We start from the raw sequence: 21,949 nt of genomic DNA, 5'->3' as shown, positions 1-21,949 counted from the left end.
AAAAAATTAGCTCTCCTTAATCCACTTGTTCGCGCAGCCAGCATCTATTCTGTCTTCTTTTGGGAGGAATAGGACCTTTGATGATGTCACTGCGGGAGCTGCCATTTAGGTTTTAGGCAAGTGCAGCTGTGACTCTGTATCCATGTGTTAGTGTACTGCAGGCACGGAGCACATGGACACAAACGGCAGGGGAAACTCTAACCTAGCAGCAAACTAGGGAGGAAAAGGATATCATAGGAAAATAATCCTAGACAGGTATATGGAGACAGAGAGCAGATATCTCACCATATTAACAGAGGAAAAAATAGAGTTATATCTGATCCCCAAAGATAGGGAAAAGAAAAATACAGGAAAAGAGACTGCAAATATAAGCAGTAACAATGATATAATTATAATTTATTTCTTTTTTCTTCCCATAGATGTTTTAATAAAGAAGTAAATGTTAAGTTTTAAAATAGACCTTAAACGGGAACATATTAGCCTCTGGCTATTTGAACTGTAACATCACATGGTCCATCACCATGATGGATCATGTGACGGACCATGTGATGAGCGTAGTGACGTCATCAAAGGTCCTTTTCCTCACAAAAGAAGACAGAATAGATGCCGGCTGCGCGAACAAGTGGATTAAGGAGAGTTAAATTTTTTATTTTTTTTTAACCCCTCCAGCCCTATTGTACTTTGCATTCTGTATTCAGAATGCTATTATTTTCCCTTTATAACCATGTTATAAGGGAAAATAATAATGATCGGGTCCCCATCCCGATCGTCGCCTAGCAACCGTGCGTGAAAATCGCACGGCATCCGCACTTGCTTGCGGATGCTTGCGATTTTCACACAGACCCATTCATTTCTATGGGGCCTGCATTGCGTGAAAAACGCACAATATAGAGCATGCTGCGATTTTCACGCAACGCACAAGTGATGCGTGAAAATCACCGCTCATGTGCACAGCCCCATAGAAATGAATGGGTCCGGATTCAGTGCGGGTGCAATGCGTTCACCTCACGCATTGCACCCGCGCGGAAATCTCGCCCGTGTGAAAGGGGCCTTAGTGTTACATATTTGTGTGGAAGAAGTGTAAAGCTTTAAAAACAGGATTAGGTTCGTGTAGGGCAATATAACAAACAGTCCTGTACTTAGACTTGGACAAAGTGTAAACATGGTGCCCGCTCGCACGTGCACCAGACACGTTTCAAACCGCATAGACCCCTGACTAGTGACCGCGACTGGCAATAATTCCGATTGCGGTCATTAAAGCCTTGATCTCACTTGATCAGTCTCTAAAGGGTGAAAAACTCTCACTTCCGGGCCAATGAGGATGCCAGTTATTAAACTCAATACCCTGGATCTCTCTGAAGCAAAAAAAACCTCCGGTATCCTAAGGGTTAATAATAATGTGTCTGCTTACTTTTTAGTTTTATTATTTTCATTTCGTCCTTGATACAATAAATTGACAAACTTTTTGAACTCTGCTGATACCATTTATTTATGTCACCAGTGATCTACCATTGTTTAGAATCTTATTTTTGTTCTCTTTTGTGTATATTGAAGGCATTTCAAATCAGTACACAAACAGTGACATGGAAGCTTTGCATCAGGCGTACCAAAACCTTGAGGCATCAATAAAAGGAACAGAGGTGCGGAACACTTATCCAAATATCATTGGTAACACAGTGACACTATATCACCATGGAATCGATTCACAGAAAAATAGCCTCAACAAAGCCCTTGCTGGCGATTCAGGTAATGCTTACTTTAAATAAAAGTGTATGACATAGAGGTCTGAACAGAGCTCATATCAAGACAATGAACGAGCAGAAATTCATACACTTTGAAGTACTCCAAAGTGGAGCCAATGAAAACATTAGCTCATCCCATTAAAAACGAGCTCCCAGACAAGACCATCTGCACAAAAATAGAAAAAAATGTGGCTGTCAGAAAATGGCGTTGCAAAAACAAGACTTTGTGTAAAAGTAGCAAAATGTAAAAAAACTATTATGCTGGTATCTCTGTAATCGTACTGACCAGCAGAATAAAGATAACATGTCCTTTTTCCCGCACACAGCTCATTGCAATAGCAAAACCCAAAAAAGCTAAATAAAAAGGTGTATGTACCCCAAAATAAAACCAATGATGATGGCAACTCATCCCCCAAATGATAAGCCTTCATGCAGCTCCATCGAGAGAAAAATAAACGTCTGACTCTGAGGGAATAGCAGTACTGGTCCCCGGAGGCTGCTCAAATTTTGGGCATTTCAGTACCCTGTAGAATCCACCTAACAAATTAAAGGGTGTGTTGCGTCTTAGATGGCAAAAGCTGGGCACAGCATAATGGGCACTGAAAAGCAATATTTGCATGTGTATGGAGTGGGCCTCTGCAGCGGGCCTGCTCCATACACGCCGGGTGCTGGCCTGCATCATAGCCAGCACCCGCCCGCACTGACAGGAAGCAGTGATCGCGCCACCCCTGATATTTAACCCCTCAAGTGCCGCGATCAACCCTTTTTTTTGCGGATCGTATACAGAACCATTCATTTCAATAGGTCCGCAAAAAAAAAACGGAAGTTACTCCGTGTGCATTCCGTTTCCGTATGTCCATATTTCCGTTCCGCAAAAAACATTACGGACAAGGATAGTACTGTTCTATTAGGGGCCAGCTGTTCCGTTCTGCAAAATACGGAATGCACATGGATGTCATCTGTATTTTTTTACGGATCCTTTTTTTAGTGGACCGCAAAATACATACAGTCGTGTGCATGAGGCCTGATAGATCTCTATTAGGGTGAATAGGAGAGCGGATTGAAAGATCCCATGTACTAGCACCCTATGGGGGCTAATAGTTATTAAAAAAAAATTAATGAAAAAAAGTAAAAAATAAAAGAAAAAAAACACCAATATATTAAAAGTTTAAATAACCCTCCTTTCCCCATTTTCACATATAAAAATATATAAACAATAAAAAAATAAACGTATTGGGTATTGCCGCATCCGAAAATGTCTGAACTATTAAAATAAAATAAAAATTCCTGTGCAGTGAAAGAATGGAACGGGGGGAAAAAAGAAACACGCCATTTGCCATTTTGTTCTCATCTTGTCCCCCAAAATTTAAATAACGGTGATCAAAAAGTCTTACCTACTACAAAAATGGTACCAATAAAAACGACAGTTTGTTACGCAAAAAACAAGGCCTCATATAGCTCTGTAGACCGAAATATAAAAAAGTTATGGTTGTCAGAATATAGCAATGCAAAGAAATGTAGATTTTTTTTCCAAAGGTTTTAATTTTTTTGAAGTATAAAAAAAAAATAATATTCAAGTTTGGTATCGCCGCATTTGTATTGAGCCACAGAATAATGTCAGGTCATTTTTAGTACATTGTGAACCCTGTGATGTCAAAACGCCAAAAACCTTGGCGGAATTCTTTTTTTTATTTTTTTTTTATTTTATTTTTATTTTTATTTTTATTTTGCCCCACACCGAATTTTTTCCCCGTTTTCTAATACAAAACATTGGTGGCATTAAAAAATGCATCTTGTCCTGTAAAAAAATAAGCCCTGATGTAGCTATGTGAATGGAAAAATAAAAAAGGTATGGCTATTGGAACGTGGTGAGGAAAAATGTAAAAATAGAAATAGGCCCGGTCTTAAAAGGGGTTAAAAATCTGTCTTGAAAATTTTCTGTAAATTTGGGATTTTTATATATTTTTTTTTAAATACATTTACCACTAACATGGAGTACAATGTGTCCTGATAAAACAGCCTCAGAATGTCAGATAAGTAAAAGCATTCCAAAGTTATTCCCACATAAAGTAACACATTTCAGATCTGCAGGAATCGGCCTGGGCCCTAAGGTGAAAAGTGGCTTGGTACTGAAGGAGATTGAAATGAATAAAATACAATTAGTCTGTGTATAGCTCCTGCTCTGTAACACGGTGCTGGCAGATGAAACTGCTTGTTCTCTGGGAAGACATGTCAGCAGTGCATCTGATGCCATAATATCCAGATATTGGACACCCTGGTAATGTCCCTTATTATATGGAATTCATCAAATGTGCCGATGAAAACAGCTGTATGGGAACATCAAAAAGGTTGTCCCAGACAGTGAAAAATCTTGGGACAAGCCCTGCAATAGCTTAAAGGGGTTGTGTCACTTCAGCAAATGGCATTTATCATGTATAGAAAGTTAGTACAAGGCACTTACTAATGTGTTGTGATTGTCCATATTGCCTCCTTTGCTGGCTTCATACATTTATCCATCGCATTATATACACTGTGGTGGCCAGAACGGGAAATGCTGCTGCGCATGCCTGGCGATTTGCACTCCAGTGGTCCTGGCCACCAGAGGGTCTGACACTTTTTCCTGTTGTGTACAAGCACGGCCACCACTACTGGATTGCTTGGGGGCTCTAAACCTTAGGAACGAGTAGTGTTTGGAAAAATGAATCAAGCCAGCAAAGGAGGCAATGTGGACAATCACAATACAATACATTAGGAAGTGCCTTGTATTACCTTTGTCTACATGAGAAGTGCCATTTTCTGAAGTGAAATAACCCCTTTTAAAATAACAAAACAAAAAAAAAACGCCTTTATACTCGTCCCTGTCTTCCCCGCAGTACAATACGTCCACTGGGTCTTCTTCTGCACAATACATCTGTCAGTGTCACTGCCTGTTTTAGTGCAGCAAATAACCTCCACCACGTAAACTTCTAGTACTGAGGAATCCCCTGCAAGTTCTATGATTGTGTCTGGAGATATGCCCAATTACCTTGCTGACATACATGAGGGCTGGGGCAAGCCGCCAGATAAACCAAACCTCTGGTCCTACAATTGGCAAAGGCTTATATTTCATATTCTTTATCTGTCACTGGACCTTTGGTCACTAAATGTTCTGAAGGAAGCACTTCTCCTAGATAATGACACTCCAATATCTATGCAATGTTTATTAAAGGAGAGGCAACATAAACTGGTCACAGAAACCCCTTGGAAAACTCTGGGTCCCTTTTCTTGAATTGCTAAAATCTGCATTGAACAATTCCTGCACAAGCCAATGGGTCATGTAACCCCTCAGCTGCCACGGTCAGTAGCGACCGCAGTATCTGTGGGAACTTCTTCACTTGTGAGTACAGCCCCTCACAGGAGAAGAATAGAATCGATCCTCTCTTCCCCACTTTGGTGATATTATTCAGGGACTTGTCTTCTTTGCCCCATGTACTATATAGTGCTAAACACTAATTGTGCCACTGCATTATAGAAGATCAGAATGCGGGTGTCAAGCTTTTTTCCATAGTAACCAGCGGGATAATTAATTTTTAGCTGTGGACTGTAATTAATACAGTTTCACAGTTTACGTACAGGATCAGTACTAGATAAGTAAGTTTATGTAGATTTATCTCAAACTTAAAAAATGTTTGTTTAAAATTAAAAAGTAATTTGTAACCTAATCTTATTGTGCAATAGACCTATCCACTGTGGATGAATTAATGCAACGTATTCGAGGAGAAGAAGGTTTTACTTTGTCGAGGTAAGGCAAAATGAATTGTCAATAAATGTTTTTTTTTTTTTTTTTACTATTTTCTGTACAAATTAATAATTTTAAATGCTTTTAATATGTTCTCTAGTGTCAACATGCACGTGGACAAGGGTGTGCTTCCATATACTCTGCATAAAGCAGTCGGAAAAGATCCAAGTCAGTCATTACCAGAAGAGCAAGTTTCACAGAACTTGCATAATTCGCATGGCGAAAAAACAAGTGAGGTCTTTCTTGCACATGAATTTGATAATCATTTTAAAGGCAAACAAAAGATATTACCGAAGGACTTGGAAAGTCGAGGGCCATCTACAGAGCCAAATCGTTCAGAAATAAATGTTATGTACTCTGGTGAAAGAAGTGGGCAAGTAAGAATGATACTATGTGCTTTAATTGTTGTGCAAGGCATGCATTCGCTTAGTTATTTTTTTGTTTTTCAAATATATGGCAAGTGCAGTCCAGAGGTGCACAACCTGTGGCCCAGGGGCTCCATGTGCCCTTGTATGCTATTCTGTTTGGCCCCCAAACCTCCCCGACACCTCCATATTCAGGACTCCCCTCTGTTCTGTATTTCACTCCACATCCTGTGCTATCCTCTAGTTGAACTTGATGTTCATATTTTGTCAACTCTACTAACTATGTAACTATAACTGCAGTATATAGGAAGAGATGAGGTAGCTGTGCATGGATGTGGCTCTCTGAATTGTAGTTTGTTAAAGCTTTAAAACACTTGGCTGCATCTGCAACTCTCATAAACTGCAAAGGTGCACTTAAAGGGAATCTGTCACCAGCGACTTCCCTATCCAACTGGCCGCGTAGACGCATAGCTATGGTTCACCTTATTAAAAACGCTGTTTTTCTTTTGTTGATCTGATCAGATCAACAGAAGAATACCAGTGTTTTATTCAGATGAACCATGGCTATCTGTCTATACACACAGTTGGATAGGATGGTCACTGGTGACAGATTCCCTTTAAAGAGAACCTGTTGCCACAAAATGCAGTGCCATCTGCAGGCAGCTTGTTAGAGAGGTGAACAGGTATATATAAAGCTTGTACCACCGTACGTAAAATGCTGATAGATTTTATTCCTTATCATGACGGGTATTTTAATATTTAATCAATAAACTATTGTTTTTTTTTATGTACACTGGATCAAGCTTTTTCAAAATTTTCATAAGATAATCCTGTAATAGTCCCTCCGTGGGGAAATTCAGTGTTACAGTAGCACAGAAAGTACAAAAAACGCCAAAATAAAGGCATTACAATGACAGTACAGATAAAAAGTAAAAAAAAAAAAAAAAAGGGATATCGATATCATCACAGTTTATATACAATAAACCATAATACACAAGAGGGGTGGGTGCTGTGTCCCCCAGTGAACGAGACTGGACAGACAGAAGAAAGGACTATCTCCTTGTTCAGATGAAACGAGGAGACCACCTTGGGCAGAAAGGAGGGAATGCAGAATCAGAAAAGGAGGCCTAGTTGAGAGGGCCGCAAGCTCAGGCACTCACCGTATGGGTGTTATGGCCACGAGAAAGGTGACTTACCAATAGAGGAGGCTGAGAGGAATCTCCCCAAGGGGTTCAAAGAGGAACAGCTGCAGTGTGTCCAGAACTAAAGTGAGGTCTCAAGTTAGTGTACGGGGGTACCAGTCGCGTAACTCCCTGGGAAGATGTACAGGTCCTTCTAAAAAAAATTGCATATTGTGATAAAGTTCATTATTTTCTGTAATGTACTGATAAACATTAGACTTTCATATATTTTAGATTCATTACACACAACTGAAGTAGTTCAAGCCTTTTCTTGTTTTAATATTGATGATTTTGGCATACAGCTCATGAAAACCCAAAATTCCTATCTCAAAAAATTAGCATATCATGAAAAGGTTCTCTAAACGAGCTATTAACCTAATCATCTGAATCAACTAATTAACTCTAAACACCTGCAAAAGATTCCTGAGGCTTTTAAAAACTCCCAGCCTGGTTCATTACTCAAAACCGCAATCATGGGTAAGACTGCCGACCTGACTGCTGTCCAGAAGGCCATCATTGACACCCTCAAGCAAGAGGGTAAGACACAGAAAGAAATTTCTGAACGAATAGGCTGTTCCCAGAGTGCTGTATCAAGGCACCTCAGTGGGAAGTCTGTGGGAAGGAAAAAGTGTGGCAGAAAACGCTGCACAACGAGAAGAGGTGACCGGACCCTGAGGAAGATTGTGGAGAAGGACCGATTCCAGACCTTGGGGGACCTGCGGAAGCAGTGGACTGAGTCTGGAGTAGAAACATCCAGAGCCACCGTGTACAAGCGTGTGCAGGAAATGGGCTACAGGTGCCGCATTCCCCAGGTCAAGCCACTTTTGAACCAGAAACGGCGGCAGAAGCGCCTGACCTGGGCTACAGAGAAGCAGCACTGGACTGTTGCTCAGTGGTCCAAAGTACTTTTTTCGGATGAAAGCAAATTTTGCATGTCATTCGGAAATCAAGGTGCCAGAGTCTGGTGGAAGACTGGGGAGAGGGAAATGCCAAAATGCCTGAAGTCCAGTGTCAAGTACCCACAGTCTGGACTGGTGTTGGTCCACTGTGTTTTATCAAGGGCAGGGTCAATGCAGCTAGCTATCAGGAGATTTTGGAGCACTTCATGCTTCCATCTGCTGAAAAGCTTTATGGAGATGAAGATTTCATTTTTCAGCACGACCTGGCACCTGCTGACAGTGCCAAAACCACTGGTAAATGGTTTACTCACCATGGTATTACTGTGCTCAATTGGCCTGCCAACTCTCCTGACCTGAACCCCATAGAGAATCTGTGGGATATTGGGAAGAGAAAGTTGAGAGACGCAAGACCCAACACTCTGGGTGAGCTTAAGGCCGCTATCGAAGCATCCTGGGCCTCCATAACACCTCAGCAGTGCCACAGGCTGATTGCCTCCATGCCACGCCGCATTGAAGCAGTCATTTCTGCAAAAGGATTCCCGACCAAGTATTGAGTGCATAACTGAACTTAATTATTTGAAGGTTGACTTTTTTTGTATTAAAAACACTTTTTTGTTTTATTGGTTGGATGAAATATGCTAATTTTTTGAGATATGAATTTTGGGTTTTCATGAGCTGTATGCCAAAATCATTAATATTAAAACAAGAAAAGGCTTGAACTACTTCAGTTGTGTGTAATGAATCTAAAATATATGAAAGTCTAATGTTTATCAGTACATTACAGAAAATAATGAACTTTATCACAATATGCTAATTTTTTTAGAAGGACCTGTATGCACTGCCAAGATGTCAGCTAAGGGGTGTTGAAGAAAATGGAAAAGGACAATAACTGGACTTTGAGTGAGCTTAGGGTGGACTCCATATCAAGGCCTTCTTGGAAAAAAACGAGAATGTGAGGAATAGAAAAAACTAAAAGGATGAAGGTGGTTACTCTCCTAACAGCAAAAGAAAGACCTCCATGTGCTATAGCATATATTGGAGGAAGTAGCAGTGTTTGGATCACTGGGTCTGAAAAAAATCACGATCCCGTAAAATTGTTCCAATCACCATGGCAACAAACAAAGCATGTCTGAATGCAAGTGGAAGAATGGACCTTTGGAGAGGAGATCTTCCCTGGAGGATAATGGCCATGGAACATCTGCTAGCAGAGCCACCAGAACAGAGTGCCATGACCATCTGGGCCAATCCAGAATGAAGTGATTGGACTTATCAGCAACCGTATCAAGAGCTAGCATAAACACACAACGTGTGGGAGCCACAGCACCCATTGCTAGTAGAACATGAGTAAGGCCCCTTTCACACGGGCGAGTATTCCGCGCGGATGCGATGCGTGAGTTGAATGCATTGCACCCGCACTGAATACCGGCCCATTCATTTCTATGGGGCTGTTCACATGCTCTATATTCTGTGTTTCTCACGCAACGCAGGCCCCATAGCAGTGAATGGGGTTGCGTGAAAATCGCAAGCATCCACAAGCAAGTGCGGATGCGGTGCGATTTTCACGCATGGTTGCTAGGTGACAGTCTATTCACTGTATTATTTTCCCTTATAACATGGTTATAAGGGAAAATAATAGCATTCTGAATACAGAATGCTTAGTAGGTGATCAATTGAGGGTTAAAAAAAGCTACGCTCTTGTTCGCGTAGTTCCCGGTCTCTTCTTTACCTCTTAAAAGATGAACTACCGGCTAGGACCTGTGGTGACGTCAGATCACATGCTCCAATCACATGGTCCATCACCACGGTGATGGACCATGTGATTGGAGCATGTGATCTGACATCACCAAAGGTCCTTTAGCCCACAGCTCATCATTAAAGAAGTAAAGAAGAGACCGGGAACTACGCGAACAAGAGGAGAAGGTGAGTTAATATATATATTTTTTTTTTTAACCCTCAATTGATCACCTACTAAGCATTCTGTATTCAGAATGCTATTATTTTCCCTTATAACCATGTTATAAGGGAAAATAATACAATCTACACAACCCCGATCCCAAGCCCGAACTTCTGTGAAGAAGTTCGGGTTTGGGTACCAAACATGCGTGATTTTTCTCACGCGAGTGCAAAACGCATTACAATGTTTTGCACTTGCGCGGAAAAATCGCGGGTGTTCCCGCAACGCACTCGCGCATTTTCCCGCAACGCACTCGCGCATTTTCCCGCAACGCACTCGCGCATTTTCCCGCAACGCCCGTCTGAAAGAGGCCTAAAAGTTCCAACTGTGGCGGAAGGAAATCTAGAGACCAAGTCCAACACCTAGGACCATCAGAAAGGCTCTCCTATAGTAGAGGGACTATGTAGCATCTACCTCACGCAATGTCAGGGCTGAGACTCCCATGGAGGAAAAACGTAATATGGTAGAAACTACATATCCATTACCCAGTGACTCGGGGTCACTCAATACGCCACCTGAGAAGGAATCATACATTAGTGGCCACGGAAATAGTAGTAGCAAAGTGATCTAGTGAAGGAGGCCATACCGTAGTACCACAGTATCTAGAGTTAACGAAAATCAATACTCCACCTAAGAATGAGGAAGCTGGCAACCCGAGCAGATGCTCCACGTGTTGAAGGTGTCAGTGACCACGACTAACATAGTAGTGTGTTTGCCTCACATGGACTCAAGTCACAAGGAGAATTATGTTGTGGGATCACACCCTGGGAAGGCAGAGGTCACCACAGAGGCGCTCAACACCGACACACAGAGGGACTACCCGACTAAAGGGATAGTGTGATAGTAGTCACAGTATCCAGTGGTAGTGCCCATATTCCACCTTTTGAGATTTAAAGGCAATAGTAGGTACCATCTCTCTCAAATAGTCCACCCGTGGAAGGGGGGATAAAGCGACAAAGAAGTAGTGAGGTAGGAGTCGCAGTAGACAACGTTGGGTAAACGGCGGTTAATTCCACCCTGGGCCCAATTTTGTTTCAAAATGGGAAGACCTGCAGACCAGATGTCTGCCTGCTAAGGGCCCTAAGCTAAAACTGCTCAGTGCCTGCTGGAGGGGTATAGATGGTGGGAGGAGTTTACAATTTTTGCTTCGTGTCCGCCTTCTAGTGGCAGCAGCTATACCCAAGGTCTTTGTTGCGTCCACCAATGACACGGACGAGAAAAGATTGTGCACCATTGGCAGTGTTAAAGAAATTAGCAGCCCACAAAAAAAAAAAAAAGGAATATCGATGACAGATCGTTAAAGGGAACCTGTCCCCATGAAAATGCAAAATAATCTGCAGGCAGCATGTTAAAGAGCAGGAGGAGCTGAGCAGATTGATATGGGGAAAAATTTAGTAAAACTTGTATTTTATTCATTAAAATTCGTGCTTATTCTGGGCTTTGAAGTCAAAGAGGCGGTCCTATGAGTGATTGACAGCTCTCTCTCTATATACACAATCATAGAGGGCAGGCTGTCAGTCACTAATAGGACCGCCTCCTTGACTTCAAAGTCCAGAATGGGTGAGAATTTAAACAAATAGGATACAATTTTGAATGACAAATATTACCCCACAATGGATTTTTATTTCATTTGATCATTGTTCTTTAAATGTACTTTAGCAACAAATTACTTTCATAGATCATTATGTAGCTATCAGTTCAGAGAAAAACCTCAAATAAATGTTCCCGCCATATATGTAAATTAACCTTAGATGAGTCCTGTCTCCTCCATGCTTCAGAGATGAGTCCAGCGTTCTCTGACTGAGCACCGCCGCTGCATCCTCCGAATCTCCTCCTTGCTCCCCGACGTCACAAAGCTAGAGCGCCGTAATCTCGCGATGCCAGCACAGGGAAGGAATACTTTGCCGACACTGCGCATGCGCTAGCTCGCGCATCGCGAGATTACGGCGCTCTAGCTTTGCGACGTCGAGGAGCAAGGAGGAGATTCAGGGGATGCGGGACGGTGCTGGGCTTCATTTACAGTTGGTGTGGCTGGGCTCTGGAAACATTAGTAACAGCTCCTTGGGCTTCTTGCTTGCCTCATTTACATATATATATATATATATATATATATATATATATATATATATATATATAATGGCTTTTTTTACACAATAAAAGCACGCAGAGCTATGGGGACTGGGTATTGTGGATGTGCTAGCGGCGATCTAGCAGCCCATGTCCTCAGCTCTATACCCAAAATCCAGGTGACAGGTTCCCTTTAATTTCTTAAATTGCTAAGGATGGTTTTTTTTTTAACGTAGGCTGACAAATATGGAAGTGACCTTTCTGTAAGTGCAGCTTCTTCTGCTCCGTTCTATATTAAGCATTCAAGCAAGATGGTAAAGAGTCCACCGTCCTCTTTAAAGAAAGGTCAGAGCCATCATTATTCTTATGTTAAAAGCTCTGGCTATGGAAAGATTAACATACAAATGAAAAGGATGTCTGATGACGACAGTTCAATATCCAAGGAGTTACATACGGACATAAAGTGGAAGTCACCTACTGAGCGGAAACAAAAAGGTATTGATGTCATTAACATGATCACTTATCCACATGTATGTTCTTCACAACGGTCATGCACAGTATGTTGTTCACAACGGTCATGCACAGTATGTTGTTCACAACGGTCATGCACAGTATGTTGTTCACAACGGTCATGCACAGTATGTTGTTCACAACGGTCATGCACAGTATGTTGTTCACAACGGTCATGCACAGTAGGTAAGGAAGAACAAGGGAATCGGGACCTTTGTACTAGTGGTCAATCAAACGTGAATATTTGATTTGTTTATTGTATGAAAGCCCCACTAGTTATTTTACATTGTATTTTTAAATACTAGAAAATAATATTTTGGACTTATTTACATATTCATATACTTTGTCTATATGCTGTAGTTAAGCATCTCTTGCAAGCATTGTTTTTTTATGTATGTCTCTTCTCTTCTTAACGTGAAACTTGTTTTGATACACAAAATATATTTGAAAAATTCTATTGAATTGTTATTTACACTAATTAGGTTTGTCAAGAAGGTTTGAAGTACTTTTAGTAATGTGTGTGCTAAGCACATGTTTTATTCCATTCTGTCTTTCTCTGTTAGGTGTGTTATCTGCCACAAAGTCCATAAGGTTTGCAGAAAACGCAATCAGATTTCCAAGGGATAAGGTGGAACATCAAGACTCTGCTGCACAAATCAATATAGTAAAAGCTAAAGACACTGAAAAGGTGTGACTGAAGATTGCAATGTCTGCAAATGTTTAACCAGGGTTCTCCCAACAGGGCTAGACAGTTTGATGTTTACAGGGGGAAAAGGGAGGGGATTTAATGTTAAAGGGTTTTTGGGGATTTAAATGGAACCTGTCATGTGGATATTTGATTATAATTTACCTAATTATATACAATGATTAACTACTAAAAAGTACCTTAGATGTATTCACTTACTGGTGTGACAGATGGTTACCTTATAATATACACACAAAGATGCTGCATGCTAATGAGCTAATTTGAGTCCAGCGTGATGTCAGTGAGTCCAGCGTTTTTTTAATTCAGAGCTATAGCCACTCCCCTGCCCACCTGCTGCTGATTCATATAGAAAATAACTGTCAATCAGCAGCAGGTGGGCGGGGAGAGTCAGGAGCTCATGAATATTCATGACTCATCATTATCAGCTGGAGCTTTTCAGTACAAGATGTTGGCAGATTGACTGGGTCAATTAAAGAAAGTGACCCAGCATTGTGCTAAGAGAATCAGTCACCTATTTATGTTGCCCTTAGTTAGGACACCATAAAACTGGTGACAGGTTCCCTTTAAATGTTGATGGCTACTGGGGCTATGTAAGATAAGGCATACACTGAGTAATTAAAAGCATTTACATTTCTTTATATGCAGTTGAGTGTTCCTGTCGGTCCAAATGGAAGAACCTCAGAAATCCATTATTCAGATGTCAGTGGCAACGACCTGACCATCCTCCAGAGACTTCAGAATGTCGAAGAGAAGATAAATGCAGCACATGGGCAGACAATAACTGTCAAAGAAGACCCTTTAAGAAAAGAGCAGGAATTTAAGCAGGATATAGAACAGCTGAAAATAAATTATGAGAAGGAAATAAAAGAGTTAAAGCACGAAAACTTTCTTCTGCAAACAAAGGTAATTGGTTTTGTTTTTAGAATATTGTGAAAGGAACAGATCATGTTTTGCTTACTTTAGGCTCTGTTCACATTGTGGTCAGTGGCTGTGTTCAGCGTATAGGGCAGGGAAATATGTGCCGAACTCTGCGGGGGCGGGCAAGCAGAGAGAGACAGGATGAGAGAATACATACAGTATTGGTTTTAAAAGGGTTTTCTGGGACTTATACTGATGATATATTCTCTGGATAGGTCATAGGTATCTGATCAGTGGAGGTCCAACACCTGTAACCCCTGCCGGTCAGCTGTTTGTGAGCAAGGAGAAGGCAGTGGCATTCTCAGGAACGCAGATGCCTTCTCAAAGTACAGCGCCATAAATTCTTTAGCAGCTGTGCTTGGTATTGCAGGGGAACCCCCATTCACTTCAATGGGGCTGAGCTGCGGCTCGGCCATGTGACCAATGAACTTGAGGTTTGGCCTAGGGAAAGCTGAGAACAGGCCGCAGCGCTACTGTGAGTGCCGGTGCCTTCTCAAGCAGCTGATCGGCGAGGGTTCTGGGTGTCGGACCCCCACCAATCAGATATTAATGACCTATCCAGATAGGTCATCAGTATATAAGTCTCGGAAAACCCCTTTAAGAGGAAAGTAAGGAAAGGAGAATGTATTCCAAGAAAAATTATACATTTGAAGCTTGCATATCAAAACTTTTCACTGCAAAGGATGGATGTAATATTTCATGACTTCAAACACATGCCATGGCAAGAACATTAGGCTTAGAATTGGATTGGATCTTAGATTTTTCAAATTATACTAGGCTCGATATTTTAGGTGTTCAGCGAGAAGCACTAGTTGAAAGTTGGGCAGCAGCATGAAACAGTTTACCTCCTGGTTCTATCTCTTTATAACTAAGTTCTAGGGAATGCAAGAAAGGCATGTTGGCAGGCGCAGCACTATGAAGTGCCTTTTGCACTGTGGCATTAGAAGAATTTTGATATCTCTGACTTTTAGTCTAACCAGACTGTCTGTTACTCTGTAATTCCTCTAGCGCCGTTCTATGGAAACAGTAGGTTTAAAGAGCACACCAAATGCTTGAAATAACTTCTTTATTAACTTCCACTTTGCTTGATATATAACATATAGTCCATGTACATAACACTTGTTGAAAAGCTATCACAAGATGGCAGTATGCATAAGATGGTGGTTCGAATGTTCAATCTTGTCATTCAACATAATGGTGGATATATTTCTCTCGAGTATCTGTACTCTCACTTTAAAGGGGTTCTGCACTTTGTTTAAACTGATGATCTATCCTCTGGATAGATTATCAGCTTCTGATCGGCGGGGGTCCGACACCCGGGACCCCCGCCGATCAGCTGTTTGAGAAGGCAGCGGCGCTCCAGTAGCGCCGCGGCCTTCTCACGGTTTACCGCCGGCCCACTGACATCACGACTAGTATCAACTAGCGTGGGCGCGGCTAAGCTCCATTTAAGTGAACAGAGCTTAGCCCCGCCCACGCTAGTTGATACTAGTCATGACGTCAGTGGGCCGGCGGTAAACAGTGAGAAGGCCGCGGTGCTACTGTAGCGCCGCTGCCTTCTCAAACAGCTGATCGGCGGAGGATAGATCATCAGTTAAAACAAAGTGCAGAACCCCTTTAAAGGGCTTCTGTCACCCCACTAAAGTGATTTCTTTTTTTTGGGCTAGTTAAATTAGTTATATTGCGATATATGAAAATATAATGCTCTTACTTACTTTGATTCAGCAGTTTCTTCTAAAAACGAAGTTTTATAATATGTAAATTAGGTCTCTACCAGCAAGTAGGGTGGCTACTTGCTGGTAGCAGCTGCAGAAAACCCCCCCCCTTTCGTCGCGTTGATTGACAGGGCCAGCCCTGGGCTAGTGCGGCGCAGGCGCACTGAGGGAGTTCTGAGGAGGTGAGCCTCCTCATCTCAGAGCGCCTGCGCCGAATGAACACAGGCGCGCGATTTTTGAAATGCCGACAGGGCCAGCTGGAGGAGGAGATCCCGGCTGGCCCTGTCAATCAACACGACGAGTGGGCGGTTTTCTGCAGCTGCTACCAGCAAGTAGCCGCCCTACTTGCTGGTAGAGACCTAATTTACATATTATAAAACTTCGTTTTTAGAAGAAACTGCTGAATCAAAGTAAGTAAGAGCATTATATTTTCATATATCGCAATATAACTAATTTAACTAGCCCAAAAAAAAAACACTTTAGTGGGGTGACAGAAGCCCTTTAAGTTATTTAAGCACTATGATCTCTCTGAGAGGTATATCTAAGGTGTAACTAAATAGTTCACTTGCTGAATTTGGTCGCAATTTGCAATATGCAGTTGGCAGTAACTATTTGCAGATTGGTTGAGTATGAACTGGTATGGTTGTATGCAATTTGGATTGCAATATGGAATTTAAATGGTTGCAATTGTTTGTATGGTATTTGTAGTTTGCAATTGGTGGAACTGAAAGTAAACAAACATATAACTGGTTCAGTATACAGGTATAATCACTATATTAACAGTAGGAACATTATATAGCTGTTTTAAATACCTATTTTGGCCTCTCTGCTACTATAAAACACAGCTCTTAGTGGAGTGAATGTCTGCTCAGCTTCTCTCTCTGGTGAATAATGATTTCTAGCAGCTCCTGCTAGGGGAATTTCCCACACAGGCTGTGTGTGAGGCTGGCTGTGATTGGTCAAATTCCTGGGCTGTGTGAGGCTGGCTAGGATTGGTCAGCAACAACAGTTTAACTCTGCTTTCTGTTGATTCTGCTGTGTCATTGAGCTTACCTCACATCCATATAATGAATCTTAAAGGCATATTATCTTTTCTGCTTCTGTGAATACAATATATAACAGTTATATGACATCCAAACATGATGTCACAGTAAATAACTCTGCTTTTGTCTTTAACACCCAAACATAGGAACTGTATTAAGGCTATTGGCAGGTTTAGCTGTATAAACATATAAGCTATACTAGCAACCTAGGACAGGTCTTAGCTGGCCAGCTACAGATGCCACTGCCAGGGCTTGATAGGAACATAGCTGTGGCAGGCCTCAGATCTTTCAGAGGGGCTAAGCTGCCATACCAACCAAATGGCTTCCTTGATTGCCATAGCATATGAGCCCCCGATAGCACATCACTCCGAAAGCCCTCTCAGATGCCATGGTCACTGGAAGTAGTAGCACTTTGAATGGAGCTGGAAACACGATTCAATGTGCTCTGCTTCTGGCTCCAATCAGTGTGCTAGCTCTGGTGAAGAGGCTGCAGGGAATAGCTGATCGCTGGGGGTCTCGGGTGTTGGACCAACCCCTATCTGATATTGATGACCTATCCTGAGGATAGGTCATCAATATTGTTAACCTGGAAAACACCTTTAATGGAGACATGTAAATATGTGAGTGTCACATGTCATAGGTAACAATTGTCAGCTACTTTCACACTTGTGTTTTGTGCAGATCCGTCATGGACGGATCAGTTCAGATAATACAAACGTCTGCATCCATTCAGAATGGATCCGTTTGTATTATCTTTAACATAGCCAAGACGGATCCGTCTTGAACACTATTGAAAGTCAATGGAGGACGGATCCGTTTTCTATTGTGCCAGATTGTGTCAGTGAAAACTGATCCGTCCCCATTGACTTAGGGTTCGTTCACACGAATGTGTGAAGCCTGTGCCTGTCCTGTGGACCGCAAATTGCGGTCCGCAATGCACGGGCACCGTCGCTGGGGCAACTGCATGGGGATCGCGGACCCATTCACTTGAATGGGGACGCGATCCCTCCGTTCCGCAAAAAGATAGAGCATGCTCTATCTTTTTGCGGTGCGGAGACACGGAACGGAACCCCAGAAAGCACTCCGTAGTGTTCCGTGCTTCCGTTCAGCATCTCCAGATTTGCGGACCCATTGAAATGAATAGGTCAGCATCCGTGATGCAGAATGACAACGGAACGGTGCCCGTGTATTGCGGATCCGCAAATGCAGTCCACAATACGGGAACGGGACACCAACGGTCGTGTGAACGAGCACTTTCATTGTGTGCCAGGACGGATCCGTTTGGCTCAGTTTCATCAGACGGACACCAAAACACTGCAAGCAGCGTTTTGATGTCAGTCTACAAAGCGGAATGGAGGCAAACTGATGCATTCTGAGCGGATCCTTTTCCATTCAGAATACATTAGAATGCAAACTGATCCGTTTTGGACCACTTGTGAGAGCCCTGAACAGATCTCGCAAATGGAAAGCCAAAACGAGAGTATGAAAGTAGTCTTACAACTGTATATTGGTCAGAGCTCCTAGTACGGTTTCCAGCAAATTTGTAAAAAAGTTATGGAATATGATAGGAGTCGCTACTAGGGATCGGCCAATATTGATTTTTTAGGGCCGATACCGATAATCTGTGAACTTTCAGGCCGATAGCCAATAATGTATACTGATATTCTGTGAATTTTCATTTTAGGAAAAAAAAAAAAAAATTCCTACACAAATCTGCTGAAAATGAATATGTTTATTGTTAACGTGTATTTTTTTTTTGTACATTTTTCTTTTTCATTTATAATTAATATGTTGGTGTGTTTTGTTTTTTTTTTGTTTGTTTTTTGTTTTGTTTTTTACACTAACTATTAGCCCCCTTAGGGACTAGAAGCCTTGTCCTATTCACCCTGATAGAGATCTATCAGGCTGAATAGGACCTCACACTGTCCCTGCTGCTCTGTGCTTTGTGCACACAGCAGCAAGGGAGCTGACCGTGGCAGCCAGGGCTTCAATAGCGTCCTGGCTGCCATGCTAACAGATCTGCTGGGGCTCCGATCAGAACTGCCAGTGAGGAGGAGGGGACCCTTCGGCCACTGCCACCAATGATTAATACTGGGGCGCTTGGGTGGGGGGGCTCTGGCCACCAATGATTAATACTGGGGTTGGGGGGGGGGGGGCACCTGAGGGGTGAACTACCGCAGATCGCAGCTACCGCTCATAGAGGTCGGGAGCCGGCTATGTGATTCTGCAACCAGCTCCCGCCTCCTGTATGTGAATTAATGAGAGAGGTATCTTCATTGGTGGTGCAGTGGCCACAGCCCCCCTTCTCCTCTTGTCCTCCCTCCTCTCATTGGCGGCAGCGGCAGCACAGGGGGGAGGGAGACACTGCTTCCTTCTCCCCTGTGCTGCTGAGGGAACATGGAGAGCGCTGTCAGCAGCGCGATCCTTGTTCCCCATATGTTATCGGCAAAATAGATGCCGATAACATTCAAAATCCTGATTATCGGCCGATAATATCGGTAAAACCGATAATCGGCCGATCCCTAGTCGCTACCCATCATGTGATGAATATGATGAAGTTCTATTTATAGATTGTAGTATAGAATATAATTTTCTGTTCAAAAATATTACAAATTACTTGCAAAACATAGTGTATGCTGCATAGGGAGCACCTAATTAATGCTGCCATGTAGTCAGGGCTGTCTTCTATTTACCTTGTACTTTCCAGAAGAGCGTACTGAAAGGCATAGTCTAAAAGCATAATTAGAAGTCTTTTTCTACAATCAGCTGTGTGTATAGCCAGGGTGATGTGTAAGCGGCAAGTGAGAAATCCAAGTAATGAAAGCCTAGGCATGCAGTCGGTAATTGAATTCTCTGTAGCAACTTAAAGGGTTATTGAGTTTATTGTACAGTAAAAGGTTATTTTGCTCTTGCTATTTGATTTGCGCCAATACTTGCTTTTATGTCTTCTAATTATTGAAACTCAATGGTATTATTATCCTATTTAAAAATCCCTAAGTTCATCTAATCAAAGACTGGATGTATAGGCCAAGGGCTACCTGCCCCCCGCCAGTATAAAGGAAGGTAATGGCAGCATTTAGTGACTCTCAGAGCATCTTAACTTTCCATTATCCAATGTGGCCTTTTAAGTATAATTTGAGCAAATTATGCAATGTGATGATGACACTGACCCACATTTACTATTGTGGCTGCATCTTAATTTGTGTAATTTTTGCCAAAATGTGGCAAATTTTTGCTATTTCATTTAAGCCTTATTCATAGCAGTAAGTGATTCTAGCAGCTCTCACCTGCCAAGGATTCCAATGATGTAGCACGGAACAACTCCTCACCCGAAATAGGAGCCAATAGACAATATGTAGAAAAAGGAAGATATGTGCAGCTTGTCTTGATGGAAATCCAAAAGCACTTTATTTAATGTTCAAAATAAAATCATCCAGGTACAGAATGCAAAGTCTACGCGTTTCGGGCAGGGAAATATTAGCCCTTACTCATGACATTAAATAAAGTGCTTTTGGATTTCCATCAAGACAAGCTGGACATATCTTCCTTTTTCTACATTTAAGCCTTATGTATGAAGAAAGCACACACACACAAAAAAAATACTCCACTGCACCTTGCCTATGGAGGCGATGAGCAGCATAGATTTCTCCAAGAAAAAAAGCTTTGTAAATCCAGCTCCACTAATAGGATAAAATTTGACACTTATTCAAATATGGTTAAAATCCATATGGCATCTTCCTGCTTACACATTTCATGAACACAATGCTGATTGTTGGATATAAACAGTCTAGTGACATGATTTGTGACATTGAAACACTGATTTAGTCCTATCATTTACAGCATTTTATTTATTGACATGAGTATGGAAAAGCACACAAGCGATATATATGTCAGTACGGTATATGCAAGGGTTACTCTTTATCACTAGCATGAAAAGCCGCATGGGGCGGTATATGTGGGATGACTGGAGGATATAAAGATGAGTGGATGCATAAGTTGAGATTTCAAATATGAACATGTCTATGTAACATAATCCCAATGTAAAGCATGTGCCAGTATGTGCAAAAGTTTCTATAAGTCACTGGTCAGAAAAGTCGCAACAGGAGGTATGTGTGGCACAGACATAGAATATAAAGATAATTGGATACATAGGTTGGGACTTGTGAACGCTGTTGTGTCGGAAGGTATAATTGCATGTTGACTGTCAAAGGTGGAAACCAGTGTGTGAAGATAAAAAAATGGATTAATATACAAAATGTGACTATAATTACATTTGAACATAAATCAATAGCCAGGGGCTATACCTATTCTGTTTTAGGCCTAATTAATTATTTTCTTTCTTTAAAAAATAAAACCTTTTTTATTATATTCTTTTTTTAAAAAAAGACAAGATAATATATCTTTCTATCTCTCTGTGTTTCTTTTTAGCAGCTGCTTTGTTAGAACACCTTTTTTTTGTATCTAAACCTTCTGCTTATTTCCTGAGTGTACTGGAAAGCTCTAATAATCAGTTGCTCTCTGTTGGCAACATTATTTCTTATTAGTAAGATAGTTTGTTACACTGTTCAACTCACTTAATTTCGCTTACTTTCTAACTATCACAGCTGCCAATCTAATACTCGTTCCCTGCTCGATTTGAGCTAGCTTTCTCCAGTCTATTTCCTAAATATCCTCCATTATGGTTCTCAATTCTATTTCTCACAGTTATATTCAGGGGGACGCCTGCAGGTCGCCCCCCTTGTTTCACAACACTAATGCTTTTGTATTTAAGAAAAGAGATCAGAGCTCCCCCAACATGTTTCACCACGTATATTGCGGCTTCAGGGGTTAGGAGCTTGTAACACGAGCGCTGGGTTCGTTAGATCTTTATAAGGGGAGAGAACCCTCCTCTATCAGTCTCATCCATTCACAGCGCTCAATTCATAAAATGACAATATCGGTCACCTACTAGGATAGAGGCACGAGGGTTTCCAGACTTATAGGATACATATTTTTACCTGATATCACTACTGAGTAGACCAATACCCCGTTAGTGCCCGCGCCTGCGTGTGGGACTTAGAAAAAAGAAGCG

The 21,949-nt window shown here is 41.7% G+C and overlaps 1 protein-coding gene across 2 annotated transcripts in view; it reads left to right on the top strand.

The window, feature by feature from the left end:
• CEP162 (centrosomal protein 162) overlaps positions 1–21,949 on the top strand; it is a 126,323-nt gene that overhangs the window by 41,999 nt on the left and 62,375 nt on the right. For both annotated transcript variants that reach the window (XM_040428719.1, XM_040428721.1), the window contains 6 exons: positions 1,555–1,746; positions 5,460–5,523; positions 5,621–5,897; positions 12,223–12,481; positions 13,060–13,184; positions 13,848–14,105. In XM_040428719.1, the coding sequence (XP_040284653.1) occupies positions 1,555–1,746; positions 5,460–5,523; positions 5,621–5,897; positions 12,223–12,481; positions 13,060–13,184; positions 13,848–14,105 (1,175 nt within the window). The remainder of the gene's footprint in view (positions 1–1,554; positions 1,747–5,459; positions 5,524–5,620; positions 5,898–12,222; positions 12,482–13,059; positions 13,185–13,847; positions 14,106–21,949) is intronic.

Source organism: Bufo bufo, chromosome 4, assembly GCF_905171765.1.
Source record: "Bufo bufo chromosome 4, aBufBuf1.1, whole genome shotgun sequence".
Classification (NCBI taxonomy): Eukaryota; Metazoa; Chordata; class Amphibia; order Anura; family Bufonidae; genus Bufo; species Bufo bufo.
This window is presented reverse-complemented; position numbering and strand designations above follow the sequence as displayed.